The following is a 24,649-nucleotide window of genomic DNA, read 5'->3' on the forward strand; positions in this document are numbered from 1 at the left end:
CGACATCAATGCACGCGAGTCGCGCGTGCTTTGCAGCTACGACTCAGTCACCGCATACCTTTATAATATTCTTATTTTTTTATATGACAAGTATGTAACTACAAAGCGTTAAATTAATCACCATGTTATTCATAAATATACATTGATTCACATTGATGATTAATATTTTACCGGCACTTCTATTGAAGTCACAATTATCTAGCTTGTCTGTAAAAACACCAACCCAACATTAATCAATCTATCTTGCTGTTCTCTATCCAATATTATACATTCTGATAGACTTGCAACTAATTTTTGGCCGCGTCCTACATTATACGTAATATTATGTGAACGCGACAAAAAAATCCACAATCTGTGCTGGTTCAGGCTTACCTAACCTATATTTATTATCACTAACAGCGTCTGTCTACGTTAGATATAGATATAACCAACTAATCGCGATGGCATATTTAAGTTATTTGTATATTCGTCGATATTAAATAAGCATATTCTACTAATATCATAAGTGTAAAAGTTTGTAAGGATGTATTATAGCAATAATATAGCTTCAAAATAACATGTCTTATATCCATATGCGGGAAGTAGTCCCCTCTCAACCTCCTGGTTGATGAAACTGCGGCCTAAAGTTAGTTCTCTATCTACATAATATTAATTATTTTTATCGTTAGTTACGTTTATCATTTCCACTGAGAAAACACACCTGCCTGTAATTCAAACATAATACTGTCTGCTGGCAAATGTTATTGACCCTACTCACTACACTGGAGTCTGAAAATCTATTTAGATCATGACATAGCACCGTGACACTGAACCACGTGGCACGCGCGAGACTCGCTATAAATTAACACGACATAACGTAACAGCTGACGATTACGTAACTCAAAGAACAATTTACTACGCTACGTAGTATCACCGTATTACCTACAGTGATAGTTTTCTTCACCTCAGACCGTATCGCTGTGGAATTCGCGAATGTTCCATTATCGTACTTTGATTCGTATTTTCCGGACAGATAAGGTAAAACGTCGGTTTCGGCGAACTGATCTGTTGCTGCCGATATTTTATACATTATTATATCGAAATAGCATGACTAATGATGATAAAAATCACTCTTTTTCGGGTTTTAAATGCCACCTTTTAATAATGTAGCATTTTAAACATACATTTTATATTCAAAATGACATAGCTATGTGCCAGCATGACCTTCGTATTATTACCTGTTCGAAATAATTGAGGACATTGATTCTTTAGTTTCTAGGAGCTACGTTTTCTGGGAAGTCAGATTACCGGTTTCAAGTCAGTGGTCATCTCGAGATGTTTCTACCAAGAACGTTTAGTCACATAGCAACAGCTTTATTGAAATGAAGTCTTCAAAGACTGACGGAACTAGTTCCCACAAAGTTTTGACCTGACTGCTTAGCAGAACTGGTCTGCCAACCTGTTAATATCAATGAATTATAATAAACACTAAATGCCATAAAATCCGTAATACAGTGGCATTACGATTACCGAAAACGTATGTACTAACTACTTATACAGTCGGCCTACGTCCCAACTCCTTCCGAGATCTACAAAACATCTGTAGAAGTTTTAGTGCAAGTAGATACTCAGTAATAAGACATTCTCTTGTCTTACGTTTGATGCCGCAAGGCCGGCCGGAGGCCCGTGCCTTTCTTAACATACCCTTGAAGTGACGCCTCTTCCTCGACTGCACTGCCTGGCGATACCAAGTTTAGTGCCAAATTAAATTAATTCTTCGTTCTTACGCGCTAATACTCATTATTTCAAGTAGTTCTTATCCAGATACCCATATTTTTATGTCTTCATAAAGCAGTGTGGGCGTCATCAATCGTGTATTGATTGCGCAAGCGTTAGATATGACTTTGACCGCGTTACCTAAAAAACTAAATCGGAAGGTCAGCCTAATAAAGGTGAGAAAAATTGTACCACCCGGTACAATGGATTGTTATCATAAAATTACTATAGGTATTCTCAAATAATTTATTGTAATTTTTCTATGATGATTACTTTCCAAAGACATCAAAAAATGGATCAGAACGCCATTATGAGTGTTTTTAGAAAAAAATAACTATCACAGTTAAAGCTCGATTTCATTGAACATCACCGTTATAAGGAGTGTTCAATGCAACATTTAAAAAAGTTAATTTATCTTTAACCTTGTGCATACCGGAGCTAAGCAATGAGTACCGAATGCAAGCCCACTGAGCGATACCCTTGACACTATTTACCTACCAAACCCACAGTTTCAATATAATTAATCAGATACTTCTTGCCTTTTAAAGAAAAATCTAAGTTAAAATAATGAATAGTAGAGACAGCCACCTTATAACTAAAACTTTAAAAATTAAATTACCCTTTTTGCAAAACAATTTCTTGGACAACAGAACTCGTTTATAATTGTGAACATTATGAAGTCTCTATAATGAGCTACCGCTCAGCTATGCCGCATAATTCCTAAGACTCGCACCGTGATTGATCAATGAGTTCTTAGTTGAGTGTCGTCGGTCGTTGAGACCGTGTAGGTCTAGGCGATAATTTTGTAGGTCAGTGGGTGCGCTAACATTTGACGCGTTGACGGATTTATGTCAAATACCCATGTTATAGACACGAAGCAAATATTTTAATGTAGTCACTAACCGGATGTAATTTTTATATCTGTTTAAATTTAATTTTAACGTATACTAAATTAGCTTAGGCGTAGGAGGAATCCGCTTTGCAACTTTCTCTAGCTCTCTCACCTACTCGAAAAAAAACTATTCGTTTGAATGACTGTACTTATTTATGAAACCGGATCCGGATATTGGCTTCAATAGAAAAAAAAATACAATAATATGAATTCACCTTAATTAAAATTTGGCAAAAAATCAATTAATTATGAACATGTGTACTTATTTGCTATCCTTTCACTACATAAAAAGCATGTAACTCAACTCGTGGCCAGGCGCATCAATAATCATAAAAGTAGGATATAAAACCTTGTTACCTTTCAAAAAAGAAAAGGAATAATGTCACAGTAATTTGACATTTTGACGTAACGGAACTGTCAGTCGCTCTACTTCGATAAAAAACCAATCCAAAATGTTTAATTTGCGACTCTGGCAGTAAATTATTTCGAAGATGAACAACACGACACAGCAAATGTTAAAATTTTTCGTCTATACAGGCTTACACAAGAGTAACACGGTGTATTGGAAACTTTACCTCACCTTTATTATACTCACCTTGGATTGGAATCCTAAGACGCTGTGCCACTTCAAAAATGCATCGGTAATTACTGATTGTTAAAAAACTTAGCTGAACAAGCTATATTCCATTTGCGTAGGGACTTAGTAAACATCAACAATCTTGATGCGACTTTTTGTTTAAAAACTATCTGTAAAAGTTTAATACAACAGATCTTGCTAATTTACTTAATGAATTGAAAAACTTACCCACTGATGAAACCATAAACCTCTCTAAAACTAATAAAATTGTGACATTCAATAGGTGGTTAGAACCCTGCAATGCTTTTTATGATAAGTAAAAACTTTAAATCTCAATTATCCAGTACTATCTCTGTTAATATTGTGACGTAGGTACCCATTGAATGTCATGTCCGTAACTTAGCTGCTCAATAACAATGTCTATGTATTTACTCACAATAAATTGACACTAGCATTATTACGACAGGCGGATCAACTTAAATATAAGACCAAGATATGGGTTAAGAATAAAAAAAAAGAAGATGAAGAACCCCCACCAGTGTAATATCGTCATTGATACTATGACATAGCTTATGAGTCATTCATCATGGATTCTAGATAGTGTAGGTATAGCAATCATTTACCGTCTTACCACAAAAACTTTTTAACGTCAGTTTAAGACTTGTCTAAAAAAATGTCAAATTATGACGTTGACATATGGTTCATTTTGGAGCCAGATTTTTTAGACAAGTGTAAAACAGTGTTTAAAGTTTTTGTAGTAAGGCCATTAGAGTTTAATTTCACATTATATTAGCAGATATGTATCACTTGATAACGTTGTTCATTTTTAGTACGTTTCCAGACAGTGCGAAGTGTTAGTACCCTTATCTTTCTTTAAGCTCTAGAACAGCATTGTACTTGTTTGAACCATTTGTAGATCTACATATCCTCGTACAAAATAAAACTCATATTAGTTAGCATTTTGCTCATGAGAACTTTCTACACTAATTATGCACCGCCACAGACTGTAGAAGAATGATTATAGTCCAAAGATGCGATGCGAAACTATCCAAGCCATTCTCGGGCTACTTGAATTCCAGTTTTTTTTTTTACATTTACTTAATGTGGACCCGTTCTAGTTACTGGTCTGACTTTTGTGTACTAATGAGCAATGTTTTGATTGGTCAATTATGTTTTTTTCCAGTACTTGGACATTGGCGAGGACATGAATGTGCCTGATGACTTTACCCAGAGCGAGTTGCAAACGGGTAAATGGTGGCGCCATCTACTAGCCGGGGGCATTGCAGGCGCAGTCAGCCGAACCTGTACGGCGCCACTAGACCGACTAAAAGTATTCCTACAGGTTTGTATGTACACATTGTTTATTCATACAGAAAGAGCCAATTTAGTGATTGAATTGATTTATTGAAAAAAGTCTAAATTCTTGATAGATATTTAAGTAGGTGCCTTCAATTTCGCCGCATGCGTAAAATGATTCTTATTTCAAATCTTATACATTTCAGGTTAACCCAATCAGAGAAAATATGAGTGGATGTTTAGCAAGAATGATCACCGAAGGAGGCGTAAGAGGTTTATGGCGAGGGAATGGAATAAATGTTATTAAAATCGCTCCAGAATCTGCGCTAAAGTTTGCCGCATATGAACAAGTGAAGAGACTAATAAAAGGTGATAGGAAAGCCAACCATCCGTTGGAAATACATGAGCGTTTCGTAGCAGGCGCCACGGCTGGCGCAATGGCGCAAACTGTGATCTATCCATTAGAGGTGTTGAAAACAAGATTAGCATTAAGGAAGACTGGTCAGTACCGTGGGATAATGGATGCGGCAAAAAAAATATATTACAGGGAAGGGCTGAAGTGTTTCTACAAAGGATACATTCCAAATATTTTGGGCATAGTGCCGTACGCTGGGATAGATCTTGCCGTTTACGAGACTCTAAAGAAGAAGTACATAAGCAAATACCAGGCACACAATGAGCAGCCGGGGATGTTGCTGCTGCTGGCGTGTGGCAGCACTTCTTGCACGCTCGGCCAGGTCTGCTCCTACCCTCTCGCGCTGGTCCGGACGCGATTGCAAGCTCAAGGTAAGCCATACTGATCAGATTATAAGGACATTCTGAACTATTGTAAGATGTCATACGATTTCCAAAATGTCCAACGTAATTTGAATCTTCTGACGCGTTTAAGCAATGCAATAAAATTATCCTACTTGCATCTGACGCCACACGCGAAGGATCAAGTAGCGTTCAATCATCACTTGACTCCGACATATTGTATCAAATCGCAGCCAATCACATTCAAGTAGAGATCTGATTTGATTTATACCGTTAAGAACAATTTGAAATAAATGACTGAATACTTTTAAAAGCAAAAAAAATGTGCAGAGTGGTTAATATTTTAAAACTATTTTCATTTTTTATTGGTCTTCGCCATTCGTTTGTATGAAAACTGTATTAAGTCCAAATATCCTTTGATTCGCCTAACGATACTTGCGACCTGATAACGTTATCTCCATGTCTGTCTTCGCACAGATAACTGTGTTGTTGGCGCTTCCTTGTCCGCGAACGACACCTACATTTAATAATTCCCCATATAATTTATCTACGTGTGATAACAGTAAATACATTCACTTGCTCCTTAATATTTCAATCAGCAAGTGAATTTAGAGAATTCAGAACTGAATTTGTCCACATATTATAATCTAACAGCAGACAACGGTCTGAGATAAAATGTTAGTTATGTAGTTATTTTCAACGTAACTTAATGAACATGCCAGATTTTTTTGATGTTTTAGACTCAGTTTTTTTCAGTCAATGCACCTAATGTCCTCAATTAAATAAGTAACAAGTCCGTTTGTTGTTTCCAGAGAAATCATCGTCGGGCGCGGAGGCCACAATGCGCGGTGTGTTCCGCGAGATCGTGAAACGCGAGGGCGTGCGGGGCCTGTACCGCGGCATCACGCCCAACTTCATCAAGGTGATCCCGGCGGTGTCCATCTCGTACGTGGTGTACGAGTACGCGAGCCGCTCGCTCGGCGTCAACATGACGTGATCGCGTCGCCGGCGCGCGCCTCGCGACAGAACCGCCCCAACGCTCGAGCTCAAACTCGCACCACATTCTAATTTAAGCATATTAGCAAATTGCATTTCGTTGTACATAGCTCTCGTGCATGTTAAGTCTTATTTATTATACGTGACGTATTCCAATGATTTTAATTGTTTCGAACGGATATTGTAATCATTTAAGCTTGTAATTGTGTAGCGAAGCAATTGGTTGCATCTTACGGTAAATTGACGTGAATAGAGAAAAATGACACAACGACGGCACGTCGTTGGCTTTTACTGTGATTACAATAAATTATGTAATTTTTTTATTTATTTTTATTTATTTTCTCTTAAGTTACCTTGTTTACTCTCTTTTTTGGGTTGTCAGAGTTGATTTCAAAGTATTTTTATCATCTTTTTAAACAAGAGAGTGCAGTTGCTTCAAAACGAGACTTAATATTATTCTTGAATGTAGAATATATGAAACGTTTCGGTTTTGAATTGTAATGGGTATGGGAATGTGAGCAGCAATGCATGAGGTAAGGAACGAGCTGTGATTAGTATAAGGGAAAAGTTTGGGATAAAGTATTAATACCTTACGGCTGTCTCTACGAATGGAATCGAACGTAAAGGAATTGAGAACATAGGGAACACCAGGACGCATGTTTAATTATCCATAACGGTGTGTCTGTTTGGGGCTACACACCAATTTTATCTTAAGTCACATATGATTTATATCGTGCTTGTAGAGCTTCTTGGTAAGCCTGGTATGCTGTTGTCATCTTATCTTATTGCAAAAGAAACAAATGAATCCTCATTGTAAAGTGACCTTTAACATCGTACGACGCAGCTTTGTTAAATGTACTTTATTGAGGCTAATTAACTGCATGTTGTGTGGTACTTCACTAAAAACATGTTAACGCTCTAAGTTAACTATATTCTTAAATGTGTAGCTAGCTAGAAACAAACAGCTTCAAAATCACCTGCTTCAAGCGATTTAACTGACTTGTCCATACACTAACAATAATACTGCGCAATTCACTGACCGTTTAGGCTAATTAAAACTTATTCTCGCCTTAAATGGTCTGTTCAATAACATCAATAATAAAATATAGATATTATTATTACAAGTGTATGGACAAACTAAGCTTATAAAGAAAAATACAAAACGAACATAATAATAAAAAAACTATTATTTTTTTCATAGTTATAATTACTTATTAAACTAAACTAATAATTTAATTAAATAGGTAGGCCTTCGAAATTGTCTATTGCCTTTCTTAATAATACCTATTATCCCCATAGTATTAGAATTAAATCTAGTAAATTTTTCCTCTCTTCATATTGAGTGTTAGGTAGAATTTTAAAAATATTACAAATTAGTTCAATATTCTAAGATTAAGGCCGCCACCGTTTGCCTATATACAGTGTTAACAATTACTTAATTTTATGTGTTGTATAACCCTACGTGCATGTCCATGAAGGCTACATTTCGACGTCCATTGCATGAATCGAATTCGAAACGTCCAGTAGTTCAGATAGATATCAAGGGACGTTGATAATGTAGCTAGGACACTGGAGGTTGCTGTGTTTGATGTTAACCGCCTTGTAGCGCGTGCCCACGATGGCTTCTCTAGTGCAATTCTTATTTCTGTTGTATTCTCTGTGAAGATGTTTTCACGATACTTTGCTCATATCTCCAAATGGATTCAGACTACCCTGATACCAATCATGAACTGTATCATAACTTGAAAAGTGATCCTATTTCCTGTTTTGGTAGTCAATACGGCCCAGGGTTCATAAATATGAGCGTCAATAAAGCAATATTATATAGGTAGGTACATATATATACAAGACCGTTAAGAAATGCTATCGTGAGCTATTTTAAAAAAGAAAACTACTAGGTAAAACACGTTTACTATTTATAAAAAAAAAATAAGGATCTGTGCTATTCTTACTACTTTTAATGCTCGGTTACTTCCAATATGCATGTTTGTTTGTATCTTGATAAATCTCATTTCAGTCAGATCTGAATGTATACTCTAAAAAGATTCACCATGACTTATAATATATTTTAGACCAATGTCTTTTTAGATTCTATTGGCATTAAATACAACTGTCTGAACATTAATACTTTCATTTGGTTACTCGTATTTTTCTCAACTTTTCGGGAGACCTTAGATAACACCATACTATAAAATGATTTCATAGCATGGAAAAGGTAATGTTGGATTGGAGTCATGAAATCTATAAACTATTGAACAATGGTTACTTCAGAACTGCATGGGTTTGGTGTGGTATGGGATTGGTGCAGAATGTGCATGAAACCAAGCAGGTTGGTCTCATTTAGATGCGCTACTTCTATAATTTGTAATTAGATTTGAATGTTTCTGAATTAGAGCAAGCGAGTAACTCCTTGTGCATATTTGCTTTTTTATGGTAAAAATATATCCTTCGTGGTATTACACAATTACTAAAATGCATTGCCTTAAATAGAAAATAAACACTTAAATGTGAAGATGTTAACGTGTCAAGAAATACTCAAAAGCTATAGAGCAATAAATATATGAGTCATATAATAAGCTTGAGGATTCCAAGCTTTTAGACAAAATATTTTATGAATAACATTTTAGAAAAGATTTCAAGAGGAATGTTAAATGTTTTATATTTTTGCAGTTTCACAAAATAAAGGACAATATGAGAAATATATACAAGGGGCAGTTATTGTATAATGTTCAGCATTTTATTTATATTATACCCATACATTGTTATACAATTTTAATATGTTGAAGAGTCCAATAGGTACATGTAGTTTGCGATGAATCTTAATGCAATTTTGGTGTAATTTAGTTATAGATTCTTAATATTGTGTAGCTAGGGTAGGTAGAAACAAATTTCGTATTGTGCTTATAAGTAGTTTTGCTAGTTTACCTTTTCCCTAACTAAATTACATTATACATCATAGTTGTTGAGGATATACGAATTGTAAAATGTATTTATACCCCATCTATGCGTTGGCTCGTTAATGCCAAGCAATAAATAAAACTAATTTGAAGCAATGCAATACATTTGATGTATTTTATGTATCAGACCGTAGAGGTACTCTGTCTGATAGCCAGGATGGCCAACATGTAGAGGGGGCTAATATGTTAACCTTTATACTTCAGATAGAGAGAATCAAGTACCTTAACAAAGCATTTAACAAAATATTTTTACTAATAAATCGCAAGTCCATATTAATAAGTAGGTATAACGTATATTATACACAGCTGTCATCGCATCGCATATGCACAATAATATGCAATGTGTATGGGTTGCGCTTATATCTTATTATAATATGAATAAGTGGAAATCTCACTTGTTATGAAATGTAAAGAAGTTCCTACCAACAAGGACAAAAATAGTACAGTTTTATATGGAATAAGATATAAGCAAGTGCAATAAAACCAGTGTTTTAAATATTAATAATGACACCATTACATCTAGAACGGATTTGTTACATCCGCAGTACGCCTTATTCTCTAATATTTAACTCATTCTATATTACCTACTGTGAAATATATAATTATTTTGTTGATATATTTCAATAAATAATTATTGGCTGTTGAATGATATTTACCTGAATAAACAACAAAATCACATCCATGTCGTAATTTATTTCTAACAAACCCGAAACCGAAACCCTTTTGAAAATACGAGGCAAATATTATTCTATTCTTGTTTTTTTTTTTAATGGCAATCAACGGTAATTTCTGCCAGAGAATCATGGAGAGAGTGCAACACATGGGGAAAATATATGAAACAAAAAAAACATATAAATTAAAGAAAATAATAAATTCAGCTTTTCTGGTGGAAGATATTGAGCCTGCAACAAAATACATAGTAACCAACTTATTACATAAGTAATTATATACACTTTATATATCATATCTTCATGAAATATATAAATACTGTTACAATTTAATACTATCAGAAGAAATAAAAACAAAAGCATTTACCATTAAAGGGGTTAGGGAAGAATAAGAGAAGGTGACGAACATTTACTGGGTATTGAATTTTTAATTTAGTGATGACACGATCAAAAGATCATTATTCAAGGGGCAATTAAGAAAGATATGGTCAAGCGTGTCCTCGTCTATACCACATTCACAGAGTGAGGAGTCCCGAGTCCCGAACTCCGGAACGGCATTGAGTTCATTAATAGAAAAGGAGGCGTTCAACGGGTCTACAGACACGTCCTCACTACCGGGAGCGGAAGGACATTCTGTTACAAAAGGGACAAACGAAGGGGTTAACTTATAAAGAAAGGAATCTGCTAAGTCAATGGGGATAGTTGAAGAATTTTGAACAGAACAACCTCGTTCAAATCTTCTAAAGTTTTGCCAAATCATGGAAGAACGAGTGGAAGGGGAAAGCAAAGAACAGAATTTTTTCCAACTTTCATATTTCTTTTTCCTAAATAGACGTCTGAATCTCGCAAATTCCGATTATATTCCACCAGGTTTTTAACAGACATGTTGAGAGCATAGCACTGTTCAGCTTCTTTGCGGAGTTTGATGATGCTGGTGCATTCGGTCTCACCAGGGTGGGGATGATATTTTTCCAGAAGCCGAATTTTTAAGAGGGATGCTCTCATCAGCGGCTGATGAAATGGCCGTGGCAAGGTAAGGATTGCATCCTCAAGGATCTGAGAGTACAAATCCCCCCTCGCACCAGAGTCTGTACTTTAAAAGAGGGGGTTTTTCCTTTTGCGGAAGGCACCTAGTGGTCATAGTAGACCATATTGGATAGTGGTCATTACCATGTGTCAAGTTAAGCTTTTTCCACACTATATCGGCAGCCACACGAACAGTGTTAGATCCATCATTGATAACATATAAACCCAACAGATCCAGCAAATTCACTATGTAATTCATTACCCGCACTGTCATAATGGTCAGATCCCCACAGAGAGTGGTGGCATTTGAAATCACCTAGAAATATTACAGGGTAAAATAAAGAACAAATAGAACCTACAGTTATATTAGACCTACAGTTTAACGTTAACGCCGTTTCTTGGTAGTCATGTTTAATTAAAACAACTTTTTTCATATAATCATCTTTTTTTATTCCAACTTGATAACCTTATTTCACAGTACAAAAAAACTTCCTAATACTTACAGCAATAAGGACAAAAATACATTTTCTATCTTCTTTTAACTATCATTTTGTAACATAACCAATTGAGAAATCTAGTAGGTTATAGGATAAACTTATCTATATGACGAGTCAATTGTATAATGCTTCGAGCGAATACGTTTGTTACTAAATCACATTTCGAGTACACTTACACACATAACTGGTACACAATCGTCTCGGACGCTTAACATGGCAACTTATACACGGACGGCGAACAGCGCGTATCATACTAGGGCATGCAATACCGGTAAACAACCCATTATCGCGATTTTTAAATTACCGATAAAATAATAATATGTAAACTTACCGGTTTTTACGTTTTTATGAAAAAAACATAGCTATTTTATTCATTCGGTTATTCTGATTTTCCTCAGAGCTGTCAGCTAATATTAGGTTAAAATGTAGCTTATGCTTATTTTACTTACTTTATGACATTACTGAGCAAGGGCTTTTACGTCACAACTATGTGGACAGCTCTGAGGACACGGTGGTGCACACAGTCCAGGTGTACACTGCCTGGAAAGGGTACCGACGTGTCGTCGTCGAGGTAATAGGCAGCGGTGACCTCTCGCGTCCGGCCCTGGTTCAAGCCATGGTCCGGAGCGAGAGGGAATGGGAAGCCGTCGCCTCCTTCTGCGAAGCAGTCATGCCCGAGAAGGAGACGGCGGAGCGAATGCGAGTTCGCACCTTTCATCCACGCCGCTGTAGTGGACCAGGAAGACACCACGACCGCCGAGTGTCGAGAGACGACTACCGGCCACCGTAGCCGTCGGTCTGTGGGCGGTGAGTTCGGGTGGCTCATCGTTCCTCCATCTGCATAGACAAATACCCGTGTCGGCGGCGCGCGTTGTTCCACGGGCTCCTCAAGGAGATGTCAGCAAACCCAGTGGGGCCCAGCAGGGCCAAGGCCTGCCGAGGCTGCGGGATTCTTCGAAAGAGTTACCGCGACCCTGGTCCATAAAATGCCTACGTAGGAACATGGGTTTTAGACAGAAAGACTCTGTCATTTGATGATTTACCATAAAAAAGGGCTTTCACTTCAATTAAAAAAATGTTTTTCTTTTTTACGGTAATTCTTAGCGTTCATCCCGTCTTGTGACGGGGTCCACTTTCCGTATCTTCTTCCACTTCGCGCTATGCAAGACATCTTCCTCTTCACGTTTGCAGATATTCATGTCATTCATTACGACACTCAACCAACACAGTTCCGGCCTGACCCTGCGCCTTTGACCGGGTATGTCAAGATTGAATACATCACATTGCCGATGTAAACAGGTGGTCTCCTTTTTACATGTCCGTACGATCGCAGCCGTTTCTCTTGCATTTTGTCGGCGACATTGCGTACGGATGGTACTGACATGTTTTTTTTTGTTACGGCCCCAGTCACAAAAAATGTTTACACCCTTATACCTTGTACATTTATTTATTTTTGGTTTTGAGACTACCCAATCTTATTGTTATAATATCACATTTTTTTTAAATACAAAATTACCGAATTTTTACCGGTAATTTTAATTTTACCGAAATTGCATGCCCTATATCATACTCGCTCGCTATCTTACGTTTAAATGCGAAACTTAGCAATTAATAATAATAATTAATGTTAGGTATGAGGTGCAAAATGAGATCAAATGCAGGAGGCCGGCCCGCCTTCACTTGGCTTCGGCGAGCGCCTCCTCTAGGCAGCACAGGGAATGTTTTACCGCGTGGTACACAATATTCTTTATCTGTAGCTTATCTTCTTTGTTGGAGTGCTTGCGAGACAACCGCCTAAACTGTTGCGCGAGCTCGAAACACCGCGAGACGTTCTCTGGTGACACGAAGTCCTCGGCCACTTTGATGCAGTCGAGGAGATTTCTCACTTGATGCGGCGCTCCGGCCGGGATGAAGACGGCGTCTCCGGCGCACTGCAGTATCGCATAGCCCTCCACTCCGTACTCCCGGTACAGGCGTTGGCGAAGCGCAGCGTCGAGGTACCAAGTTTGGTCGTGTACGGGGTTGTGTTGAGGTCGCGGTCGCGCTCCTCGTTCTAATTCAGCTCGGACTAGGAAATCACGGATTTTATCCGCATCTTTAGCGGCGTATATGTGCCAAAGTGCTGCGGGTGGCTTGACGCGTGCTCGGCGACGCGACAGCACGTCGACTCCTGCCTCCTCAGCCGCACGCGCTGCTTCGCGTGCTCTCTCGGCTGCGTCTGCCGGAGCGCTGGCGTGAACCATCACGTTGACAGCGTCACTGACATCCAAATGAAGATTAGTGGTACCGCCCGCTCCTCCATACGCGGTGTACATCTTCGGTCCGAGATCAGGACGGACGAAACATTCGGGTAATTGCGCAACTAGATTTAATTTCCCAGTGCGAGATGTGTATTCACTTAATGGTAACGCACGCATGAGATCGTCGAATCGCGCTGGGAGAACTTTGGCAAAGTCTTCGCCCGGTGGCCAGTCTTTTAGTTTGAGCACCATTGGAGCCCCGCGTTCGTCAACTAACCTCTTGGCGACTAATTCGAATCCATCCCAGAATTTCTTGCCCAACTGATTGGGTACCACTAAACCGGACGCACAATTGACCAAATCAACTCTCGTTTTACCGAAGTCCCGAGAGAAACTCTCTGGACTCCATAAGTCTTTATCGAGAATGGTTGATACGTCTGAGACTAGAACTGGTTGACCGCGTTTCCACTGGTCCTGAAACAATGAAAACATATCATTAGTAAAAAAGGTTTACAAATAAAAATACAAAATATTGTATCTCACTTGATTCCGTCTTGGTTTCACGCGTCCCGACTGACCCCTAACAAATTTTAACCTATCTCTGTTTCCAGTATTAATACCTAATGCGGTTAATCATAAAATGAGGAAGTAAGAACTGATGTTTATAAAACCGACTCCCAAAAACAATGAAAACCAAAAAAAACTATTCTTAGGTGCATCGGCCTAGAATCCGGTGTCTAGTGGATGATGATATGTTTATTTCGCCACCGACTTTTAGGCCGATTTTTTTGTAAAAAGTTTTTTATTTTTGGCTTTTCAGTGTCAAGCATAGTTGTCACTATCCGCATTAGTGGAAAGTACTCATCAATACGAATATTATAAGCCCAAACACGAGGTATTTTACATATTCGGATGTCGAGTTCCCTCGACCTTCTCTCGTCTCCATCACGAGGTCGGTCAGCTCCAAACCTTCAGTGTTGCATAGTGTTATCAAACGTTCACCTCATTGTTAAGTTTTTAACCTATGCATGCCTACTATTTTCGAAAGTTGCCCTCGATTTCTCAAAGTTTCCATCATCAGATCTTGACCTGAACCTGAGATTATTTAAAATTTTGCAAATCGGTCCAGGCGTTTTCGAGTAATCGGTGAACATAAAGAAAAAAATAAATAAAAAAGAGATCCCGGCGAATTGAGAAGTCGGTTAAAAATATTGTATCAGTGATATTTACCTGGAAGGGTTTATAGTTCCCGGGGTGCATGGGGTCGGTGAGGTGCAGCAGCTTGCCGTCGCACAGCCACGCGTGCGGCACGTGGGGGTACAGCAGCTTCGACTCCGTCAGCGTCATGATACGAATGGGCAGCTCCTCACGACTCCGCCCACTCCTATCATACCGCGTCACTACATTCGACAACGCAAACGGTTTCACTTCACCGTCTACATCTTTCTTCTCATCAACAACACTAGAAATGACGTCATCGAGGATGTCGCTTGTACTTTTCTTTTGTTTCTTTTTAGGTGGCGTGTCACCGCCCTCTGGCGCCTTTCGGACGAGTAACTCCCGTAACGCTGAGAAGTTCCCTCCATCTTCGGAGTCAGATGAACTGGACTCGGACTTCTCGTCCTCAGCTTCTCTCTTGAGAGGTATGGCGAAAAGCCTGACGACTGGGCTACCAGTCTTGCCGTTCTCAGATTTGACCGGTGACGAGCCGTTGGCAGCTGCGGCCTCTTCTTTAACTTCCTCCTTTTTAACTTTCTGTGAATAATGAAGTCAATGTTAGATGATTGTATTTAGAGGGAAGTGATGGTAATATGACTGAATCTTTTCTTAGATAAGTCTTAAAATATTAGTTCTTCTCTTCTCTGTTAGATAAGACTAAAATATTAGTTTTGTTGATTTATAAGATGTACTAATTCTAATCATTTTTCTTACTCTTAACTATCATAACTGCTTTGCCCATTGCTAATGTTTGTCATACAATTACAAAGTGTACTAACGTTCATAAGCGCTCGATGCAGTAACCGCCTCGCGGCCGCGCGTGTCTCTGGGTCCGCGGGGGGCGCAGTCCCGCAGGCGCAGGGCGGGAGGGCGAAGGCCGAGCGCAGGGCATGTGCCCGCGCCGCCGCCGCGTGTAGGGCTCCGCCAGCGGCTATCTGGGTCAGCAGAAGCCGTCTTGCTGGGTGAGCTCCGCCCGATGTGCATGTCAGCCAACTGGAATATGTTGATTCATTAGTATACTTTTAAACAAACATGGCAATATTGATATCATCTATCTCATATGCACTTTATTTTCGTATTTGCATAATCTAGGTACAAAAAGCTCACATATCAATCAATAACCTTTTTTTATATTTAATTTCTTCTCAATTTGGGTCAATAATTTGCAAGATAACTTCAATTAACTATCTATTATGTACTTTGGTGGCTACTTGAGTTGTAATTTTTGTTAACTACCGGCAATAACATATTTATGTTGTGTAGCATGTATTTACCCGACAATAAGTTTGCAAAGTAAACAGAATTATGTACTTATGTAGACACTCACCCAAAGGAATCTCTCTCGCCATTGGTGTTGTTGGCGTTTGACGAGTTGTTGGTCTCAGTTGGAGGGGTTGCAGTTTCGCCGCCTGATGTCCGCGACTATTAACAAAATTAAAGACACATTCTTTCATATTCATTCATATTATTTTTTTTTTACCTCAACATGTTATATGGAATTACATATAGCTTGGAAGTCGTGTCTAAAATATTTACCTTATAACAATCTAAGCACACGACGAATCCACATTTGCCGCACGTCCAGTGGAAGTTGAATAGTGTAGTTTCACAGACATCGCACATTTCTCTCACCCCCTGAACCACACGTTTCCATGCTATCGTCTTATCTGTGGAAAAACAAAACTCGTTAGCATCAAGTATTGAAACGTGACAATCATTATTCTTAGTTTAACTGTAGTCGAAGCTTACCATCGTTTAGGTGATAGGATTCCGCCTCCTTCTCTTGTTGTAGCAGTTCACAGAACTGGTCTCCAATCACTCTCAGTAGGAAGCAACTCATCTCGATATCTAACTCGGCCGCACCTGCTGACGATGACAGCCATAGCTTTTTATCATCCTGTTGGCAAATAAAGTCAATTTGTTAATATTATTCTGCAACATCTGCTTTATTTGATTGAAGAATTAGAAATCAGCTAGAAAGTTGTAAAGCTTTAGAAATCTGCTGCGTACCTCTTCGGCGTCTTTGTAAGGATCCGAGAAGCCGGCGATAGCCAGGTGCCTGTTTTTGGCGTACTTCAGTCTTCGGAAAGCGTAGAACCGGCACAAGATATTCGGCATGTCGTTGTCTGTTTGCGCGGGTGACCAGCGGCACTCCCGGCACTTGGCCAGGCGCGGCGCTACTTCGAAGCACGGCCCGTTTTGTAGGAACGAGTCGGACTGCTTCTTCCTCTTCGGTTCATCACTAGCCTTTCGTGGCACTGCACCTTTTTTTCTTTTCGTCAAATCATCATTGGTTTTATTTAGTTAAACGGCCATTGCATAACAATAACTATCTATGTGAACATGTAATGAAAGTATAGAATAATCACGACCACAAAGCGTAACGCTAGTTATGTTAACTGCGTTTACGCAACTTTCCCAAGTCATATAGTTATCGGCACGGATATTGAGCTCTCGGCGGAAGAGTGGGGATCGCTTTGCGCACTGTACCCATAAGGCAATAAACCAATAAATCGCTTCTGCGCAGGTGAAGGTCAGGGCTCAATATCCGTGCCGATGATTATAAAACTATGCGATTAAAGTGGGTCAAGGTCATTCACCAGAGTTACACAATTTTCACTATTTATTTTGCTTAATTTTTTGTTTCTTTTGTCTCGAAACATACGACATTAAGCTATACTCTATCCACGTAAAACAGAATGACACTTTTCAATAACCCGACCGATGACAAAACGTCACATTTCTGTGTCAAATGTTCGCAGTATCTGTGATTTTGTCATCGGTCGGGTTATACCGCCATCTTGAAAAAGTGTCATTCTTTGTTTACCTTTTAGCTCTTGCTTCCGTGGATAGAGTATAGCAAATTATTTATGAACATACTTAATTTTCGTAAGTAGGTACGTAATCATAGTAGAAAATTAGCTCTGGGAAACGGCCAACTTCTGAACTGCTGTTTAGGGAAAATTTGCCATTGTATACCTATAAAACAGCAAAGTTTCAAGGGGCAAAAGGAAAAGTTTTCATTGATATTTTACCTAGTACCAGTTTTATGGCACATCTGTTTCAGTACGATTTTCTTAATCTATAATTTTAAGATGGTGGGAAACATATAAATGTATTCGAGTTGCCGCGAATACTCGCTATTTTTCGGTAGGAATAAGTAAAAATAATTAATCATTCTTTATTATTTTCGTTAATAACGGGGAATTCCGTAAAATATTTACTTGAAAAGGGTTGCCAGCATTTAAAAAAATATATACAACATGTAACTTAATTAACGCACATCCTGAAAATAGTTTGTTGAGAATCGTTTACTGAATCGATTTATATCATTTTTAATATAGGTAATTTTTTATCCCAAAAATAATTAAAACTAAGGAAATTATTGTCATACTAACCCTGTACACTCAAAACAAATTCAAATAGACCGTAACTCAAAGTAATAAGACTTCGTGTATTGTCGGCTTTTTCCGTAGTTTCGGTATGATGTGTCGAGTCGAGCGGCGCGCGGCGCGATATTTGCGTGCGCACTAGTATGACCAAAAAGTTCTCCAAGAATTGGTGTAACTAATTTAGTAAATAACAATGCATATACATGTTTCGTGGCTCGTGGCTAAGTCAAAGCCGCGCGGATCGATCGATCATAAGGTTAAGCAACGCTTGGCGCGGTCGGTCCGTGGATGGGTGACCATCTTGTCATAACGAGTTCTTCCGTGTTTCGGATGGCACGATAAACTGTAGGTCCCGGCTACCATTTAAACATCTTTGGTAGTCGTTACGGGTAGTCAGAAGCCAGAAAGTCTGACAACCAGTCTTACCAAGGGGTATTGGGTTGCCCAGGTAACTGGGTTGAGGAGGTCAGATAGGCAGTCGCTCCTTGTAAAACCCTGGTACTCAGCTGCATCCGGTTAGACTGGAAGCCGACCCCAACATAGTTGGGAAAAGGCTAGGCAGATGATGATACATGTTAAATTAAAAATTCAGTGTATGTATTATGATTATAACATAATATTCTAATTTGGGTGTCTGAGGGTGTGCGTTAATTACGTTACATGTTGTATATACGAATTACGAATGCATATTACACATAAAACAGATTTCTATAGCTTTATTTCTCACAACTTAAAAAAATGTTTTAAAGTATTATTAAAATTAAAATTACATTAACTAGAAATAAAAATTATGTGTGCCTTATTTATGTCGAATAGTAATGCCGAGATATTCGACTATTCGCCATTACTCATGGCGATTACTCGGTAGTCGACTATTCGCTATACCAACTATTCGCGGCAACTCTAAAAGTAAAATGTATACTTGTAAAAATGAATTATGATTGAAAAGTATGATATACAAGCTTTGTAATGTGTGTTACTTACTTGACTATCGATTAGTAAATAATTATATGTGTACAGTAGTTCAACTCAGTTGTGCGCGCGGCCCTATGTGTGGGTAAGCTGTGAGATTGTAAATATACAACTTTCATTGGTGTGGCAGTGACGTGGCATTTGTGTGACATGAGTACAGTCGTTTACGAAAATGTCTAGTTCTTCACGGGGAAAATGTTTAACAGCCAGTTTCTTCGTCAAAAGTAAAAGCCAAAGTAATTCATAAAGTAAAAGTAACGGTCAAATTCTTACTTTTACTTTCGGTTACTTTTACTGTATGACATTACTTTGGTTTTAACTTTGGCTTTTACTTTTGATGAAGAAATTGGCTGTAAGTAGTCAGGTAAATTTGCGTTTCAAAAAATGAAACAACGTTCAAAGCTTAATATATAGCTGTATACAATCCCTAAATAACTGTATTTGTACCCGACTGTACCTTGTCACGCACATAAAGTCACTGTATATGTATGAACAAGATTTACCCACACATAAAGCCGCGGGCACAACTGAGTTGAACTATCTGTAAGTTTATACCTTGATATGTATTTTCTGAATTTACAATTGTCGTGTCTTAGACATCCATCTGACGCAGGTGTCAAAATCGCTCTGATTTGCTGTTTTAGGCTTTGTTTAGTCTGCAGTTCATCTCACGAAGGTATACTACATGTTCGGAACGTTCTATCTAGTACGTAGTACATATATATCAAATCAAATCAAATCATCTTTATTCTCAAAGGCCCATAGATAAATACCTTAAAACTAGCATACATAATATGATATACAAAACTGTTATATCGATGTCCGGATGTTAGTATTGATTTCTATTCTATTTTTCTTTATGGCAAATTGTCGATATCGACGATTCTGCCACTGACGAGTGAAATGAGAAGCACGTCGTGATGATTGAAACAATTTTGAGAAGAATAATAATTTTAACTAATTGTGGATCTTGTTGGGTTAGTAGGACGGCACTGAAACAAAAATATACATATATCTATACTTATAATAATCTGTAGATATTGATATGCCGTATATGGTGGAAATGTTTAGCTTAAAATTAAATTAAAATACAAAAAAGTTAACATTATTACCTATTCAATAAAAAAAGAATCATATAAATCGTAAAGAAACACCAAAGTTATCCATGAAATACTGTAATAAGCTATAATGAAATACTCTAATACTGAATACTGAATCACGCTATAAGGATCATTTTTGTGCTACGGTAGTCGCGCTCGACGTGGCTCGCGGCGCGGTCGCTGCGCTTCATACAATATTTTACTGATGATGCGATTGATGCAAATAGACGTTCAGTCTTCAACCTAATTGACCAACAATACTTTTGATATCAACAAACTTTGCTTATCAGCGCGACTTTTAGGTTTTAAATAATTTATTCTTAAGTTTCTTTTGGTGTTATTTTATAAAATAGGTAAGTATTCGTTATATTGGTAGTGTTTAAACATTCGTTCAAATTACAAATTATTAATAGTTCGTATTTTGTATCTTTTTAGTTAGATGGAGTAGTAGTGGATACGCACAGATTTAAATACCTAATAGGATAGGCTGGTGTTTATTATTTCTTCCTCTCTTTGCACAAAGTCCGAATCCAACGCGGACGAAGTCGCTAGCAGAAGCTAGTAAATAATAAATATACAAAAGGTTAGAACATTGATATATATATAAAAAAAGGGGGAAACATTAAAATACAACATTCACCTAAACAGCAACCAAATATAGGCCACAGTCTATACTTTAATATTATTGTGAAGGACAGCGATCATGAAGACTTGGAGTAATTTTGGGGAGAAATTTGTTAAGAGGCAAGGGAAGTTTATTGGTACAGGAATCTTTAATTTTGGGAGATGGCTATAGAGGTCAAAGGATGAGGTGTTGATGGGGCAGTTGAAGAATATGTGCTCCAGGCTACCTTCATCCAATCCACACTCATATAGAGATGAGTCCAGAAAAACACACATACATGGATTTGTCGCAGAAAAACAGGAGTACAGCAGTGGCCTATCTATATGTATTCTGGAAAGGACAGATGTGACAAACAGCCCGGGTTGTATGAGGGGTTGGATAGGGTAATAGGAACTACCCTTTGTCCTACTGGACAAATTCCAACATTCCTGCCATGAAGTCTCAAGATGGGCTTTTAGGTCATACCCTTGAAGCGCGAACCTTGGTGCGGAATCGGCTGAGGCTGACATGCAAGCATCCTTGGCCATGGCATCTATGCGCCTTACAGTGTAATGTGCTGGTTCAGCACAGAGGACAAACTGAGATAATCCGAAGGCATTGAAACTGAAGCCTATCTAATCCTGCCCAGGTACGTCTGTTGCAAGGAAAAAAGAATAACAATATCCGCGAATTGGGAAAGTGAAAAGTTAAGGATAACGGAGCATAAGAGGAGATATCGGGAGGATCTGGATCCGGAGGTTTATTTCGTTCCATATTTACTAGTAAAACTTACTTGGCTATACGAAACAACATACACACAATAAAGCATGCAAGGACAACACACAGCAACACAAAAACAAGTCACAAAAAGTCACTAATTCAATGAAAAGAAACAAAAATTTTAGAGACACGTGCTAACCAAAAACACTCTGTGGGGAGATTAGTTTTGATTTAAAGTGTCAAAATGCCAGATTCCAAAAGTCACTTTTGGTTTAGATTTAAATTAAAGTTTTTCACACTTTTTTATTGCAATACTTATTCCGTCACATAATTTTAGCTTTGTAGATATATTTAATAGCCAGCCCGTGTAGCTGAGCATTGAGCATTAAAGTTAAAATGCCCCTAAAATTAATAACTGCGAGATGGAATAGATGCTAAAATTTTGGGTCACTTTTGCATTTTTGAGTAGGTCTCAAGTTTTCTTACTGTGATTTTTATTGACATTGTTGTATGTTGTATTATGTATTATTGTGCTGTTGTTGAAAATGTATAGTATCTATCACTTTATACAATATACATGTCTTTAAGGTAAATTTATGGTGTACTGTGTATATTCGGTAACGTATGGAATTATTTCTTTATGATTCTTTGTTCTAACTGGTTTATTATCTAAAACTTTAAAATATATTTGTTCATAATGTTAAATAATTCCTTTTTATTTTTTTAACATGCTTATTTTTACATTATTTAACTACTACATAAAGGAGATCAAAATCTTTTCACATGTTTTATTTAATCTTCATTTTTATCGCTCCTACCCACCTATGCTATTTATCATATGCGTAGCCTCAAAATCGTAAAATTTTTGATCAAGCGTTCAAATAAAGGACTACATAACGTACTCAAAGAACATTTCGAGATAATTTCAGCATTTTAGGTTTGTTCAGCTGTGTTATTAAGTTGAAAAATGTAACTTACGACCGAAGGGCTAGTCGTACAGACTTGCGAGGAATGTTTACATCAGACATGATGGATCCTTTTCAAAATCTATGTATGTATGATACCAAAACGGTGTCCGTTTAATTATTTTCTTTGTTTAATGCAAAAATTTTCAATAGCTGCTTCCTGATATATTTTAGTTTTCAAAAAAATAATTACAATAATCTTCGTGTTACTGTGCTTGTCAATAACGAACGTCGGCTGTCATGTCATAGACAATTTTACGATTATAATCTGAACGGTACATCACAACGTAGTCTTTTCAGCCAATAATAAATATGAAACCTCTTTAGTGAGTTCCTTTCTATTGCAACTCATTGGTTTTTGTTGTCATCGTGGAAGTTCGATGCATTAATGTGAAAGTTATTTCAAACTAGCTTTCGCCCGCGGTTTCACCCGCGTCCCGTGGCCGGATGGTGACAAAAACTACCTTCTCCCGGGTCTAAGTTACCTCCCCTCTAATTTTCAGCCAAATCTGTCAAGCCGTTTTAATGTTATGTCGTGACAACGGAAAGCGGGTTTCATTTTTAGATATATAGATGTATAGAAGAGAAGGTATTAATTTTTAAGCCTATTTATTTACTTTTATCAGAGTTAATTTTATAGAGTTGATTTGTTTGTAGAGTTAAAGTTCAGCCTTCAACGTTTACGCTATCTGTATGTGCATGTATTATTGTAATTGTCGTGTCGTGTTAAACCAATAAGTATTAAATCAAAAAAATGTATTACTAGTTATTATAGTACCTACATAACTTCTTGTTGGTCAGGGAATATAAAAAAGGGGGAAAACGGGCTCTGAATGCGCGAGTGGAACGAGCGCTGCTTTTTGTTATTTTTTAGAATTCTAACCTAAATGTACCAATTTTTTTATTCGTGAGCGTGAATTTGTCAATATTTCATAACTTACATAACGCCCCCTGGATCACCCCTCCCCTTAGAATCGTGTATGCATGTTTTTATATAAATTCTTTAAGTAGGTACTATTTACACAACGGCTATTCTATTTTAAAAATAACTTGAGACGGTCTTCAGCAAAACGATTTATGATGCGAATGAATCGCTCATTTCTTGAAAAAATTTTTGTGCACACTGAGCATTCAAAGCCCATTGTAATCTAACTGAAAATGAAATCATTATTGGTCTTCAGTCATAGTCGATCTTAGCCACGTTTTACGACACATATAAAACGTGGGACTTAAAGTAGTACCGTAAATAAGAAAGTTCATAACGAAACTAGAAGTTACTTTCTTATTAATAAAAGGACTTAAAAACGACGCTACATTTTTGCGATAGAGTACCTAGACTAAAAAATGAATTATAAATAAATAAATAATAAATAATGTCGGGACACCTTTTTCACACACGGTCGGTTAGCCCCATGGTAAGTTATTAATTAACTTGTGTTATGGGTGCTAACACAACTGATAAACTACATATAGCTACACATATATATGTATACATATCTATAAATACTTATTGTAACACCCAGACCACGGCCAACAAGCATGCTCATCACACAAATGTCGACCGAACCGGGGATCGAACCCGGGACCTCAGGTTCGGCAGTCCGGCATGGTGACCATTGCGCCATCGAGGTCGTCGGTCGTATTGGGTAGACTAAAAAATAAAAACAACTGTAAAGTGAAACAAGCTCGACATTTTTAGAGTTTTGGATCACTAAAAGTCCTAAACACATATAATAAAAGGCAACTGTGAGCGCGAATTTTTTTGAGTATTGGTACATACATTAAAAGTAGCTATATGTGATGAAAATTTTAAGTGTAAAGTAAAGAATCTGATCAAGGATTGGTTGGGGGCGCCTGCGGCGCCCCTTATATCCGGCGCCCTGGGCCGTCGCCCAACCGCGCCCTACCCTAAAACCGGTACTGGTTGTAGGTACTGAACTATATATTTTTAATTAGTTGTAAAAATATTGTATTGCAAACAAACTGCAAAAAAATAGTTTTCTTTATTTTTATCGATA

The 24,649-nt window shown here is 37.8% G+C and overlaps 2 protein-coding genes across 7 annotated transcripts in view; one reads left to right on the forward strand and one right to left on the reverse strand.

Moving 5' to 3' along the window:
- The window catches only part of LOC110373000 (calcium-binding mitochondrial carrier protein SCaMC-2), a 51,870-nt gene extending 45,275 nt beyond the window's left edge, over window positions 1-6,595 (forward strand). For 2 of the 3 annotated variants that reach the window (XM_021330077.3, XM_021330080.3), the window contains 3 exons: window positions 4,408-4,566; window positions 4,727-5,306; window positions 6,089-6,595. In XM_021330077.3, the coding sequence (XP_021185752.3) occupies window positions 4,408-4,566; window positions 4,727-5,306; window positions 6,089-6,273 (924 nt within the window). In that variant the 3' untranslated portion in view covers window positions 6,274-6,595. Of the gene's footprint in view, window positions 1-3,061; window positions 3,289-3,690; window positions 3,763-4,407; window positions 4,567-4,726; window positions 5,307-6,088 lie in introns of those variants that run through there. The other variant, XM_021330078.3, reaches the window with a different exon arrangement.
- A 4,759-nt stretch (window positions 6,596-11,354) lies between these two features.
- Window positions 11,355-22,867, reverse strand: LOC110373012 (lysine-specific demethylase 3A-A). 4 transcript variants are annotated; one of them, XM_064040473.1, is made up of 10 exons: window positions 22,645-22,867; window positions 20,805-20,900; window positions 19,798-20,234; window positions 16,889-17,150; window positions 16,628-16,775; window positions 16,415-16,545; window positions 16,206-16,300; window positions 15,658-15,871; window positions 14,891-15,415; window positions 11,355-14,134 (listed from the first exon to the last, which is right to left on the reverse strand). In XM_064040473.1, exons 4-10 carry the CDS (start codon window positions 16,994-16,996, stop codon window positions 13,097-13,099), a joined length of 2,259 nt encoding a protein of 752 aa, XP_063896543.1. In that variant the 5' UTR covers window positions 16,997-17,150; window positions 19,798-20,234; window positions 20,805-20,900; window positions 22,645-22,867; the 3' UTR covers window positions 11,355-13,096. The 4 variants fall into 4 exon arrangements, with proteins under 4 accessions (XP_063896543.1, XP_063896461.1, XP_063896499.1 ...); XM_064040391.1 differs by lacking the exon at window positions 20,805-20,900; XM_064040429.1 differs by lacking the exon at window positions 20,805-20,900 and having other exon boundaries at window positions 16,889-17,211.
- Window positions 22,868-24,649: the final 1,782 nt, after the last annotated feature.

This window comes from Helicoverpa armigera, chromosome 1 (genome assembly GCF_030705265.1).
Source record: "Helicoverpa armigera isolate CAAS_96S chromosome 1, ASM3070526v1, whole genome shotgun sequence".
In the NCBI taxonomy this organism is placed as follows: domain Eukaryota; kingdom Metazoa; phylum Arthropoda; class Insecta; order Lepidoptera; family Noctuidae; genus Helicoverpa; species Helicoverpa armigera.

Excerpts from the sequence above, each read along its gene's own strand:
- LOC110373012 (XM_064040357.1), bottom strand. The coding sequence starts at position 22,694 with ATGTCTGATGTAAACATTCCTCGCAAGTCTGTACGACTAGCCCTTCGG. Across the intron at positions 17,151-22,644 it reads GTACGACTAGCCCTTCGGTC|AAAAAAAGGTGCAGTGCCAC; the intron begins GTAAGTTACATT and ends TTTGACGAAAAG. Across the intron at positions 15,872-16,205 it reads GGCGAGAGAGATTCCTTTGG|TTGGCTGACATGCACATCGG; the intron begins GTGAGTGTCTAC and ends AACATATTCCAG.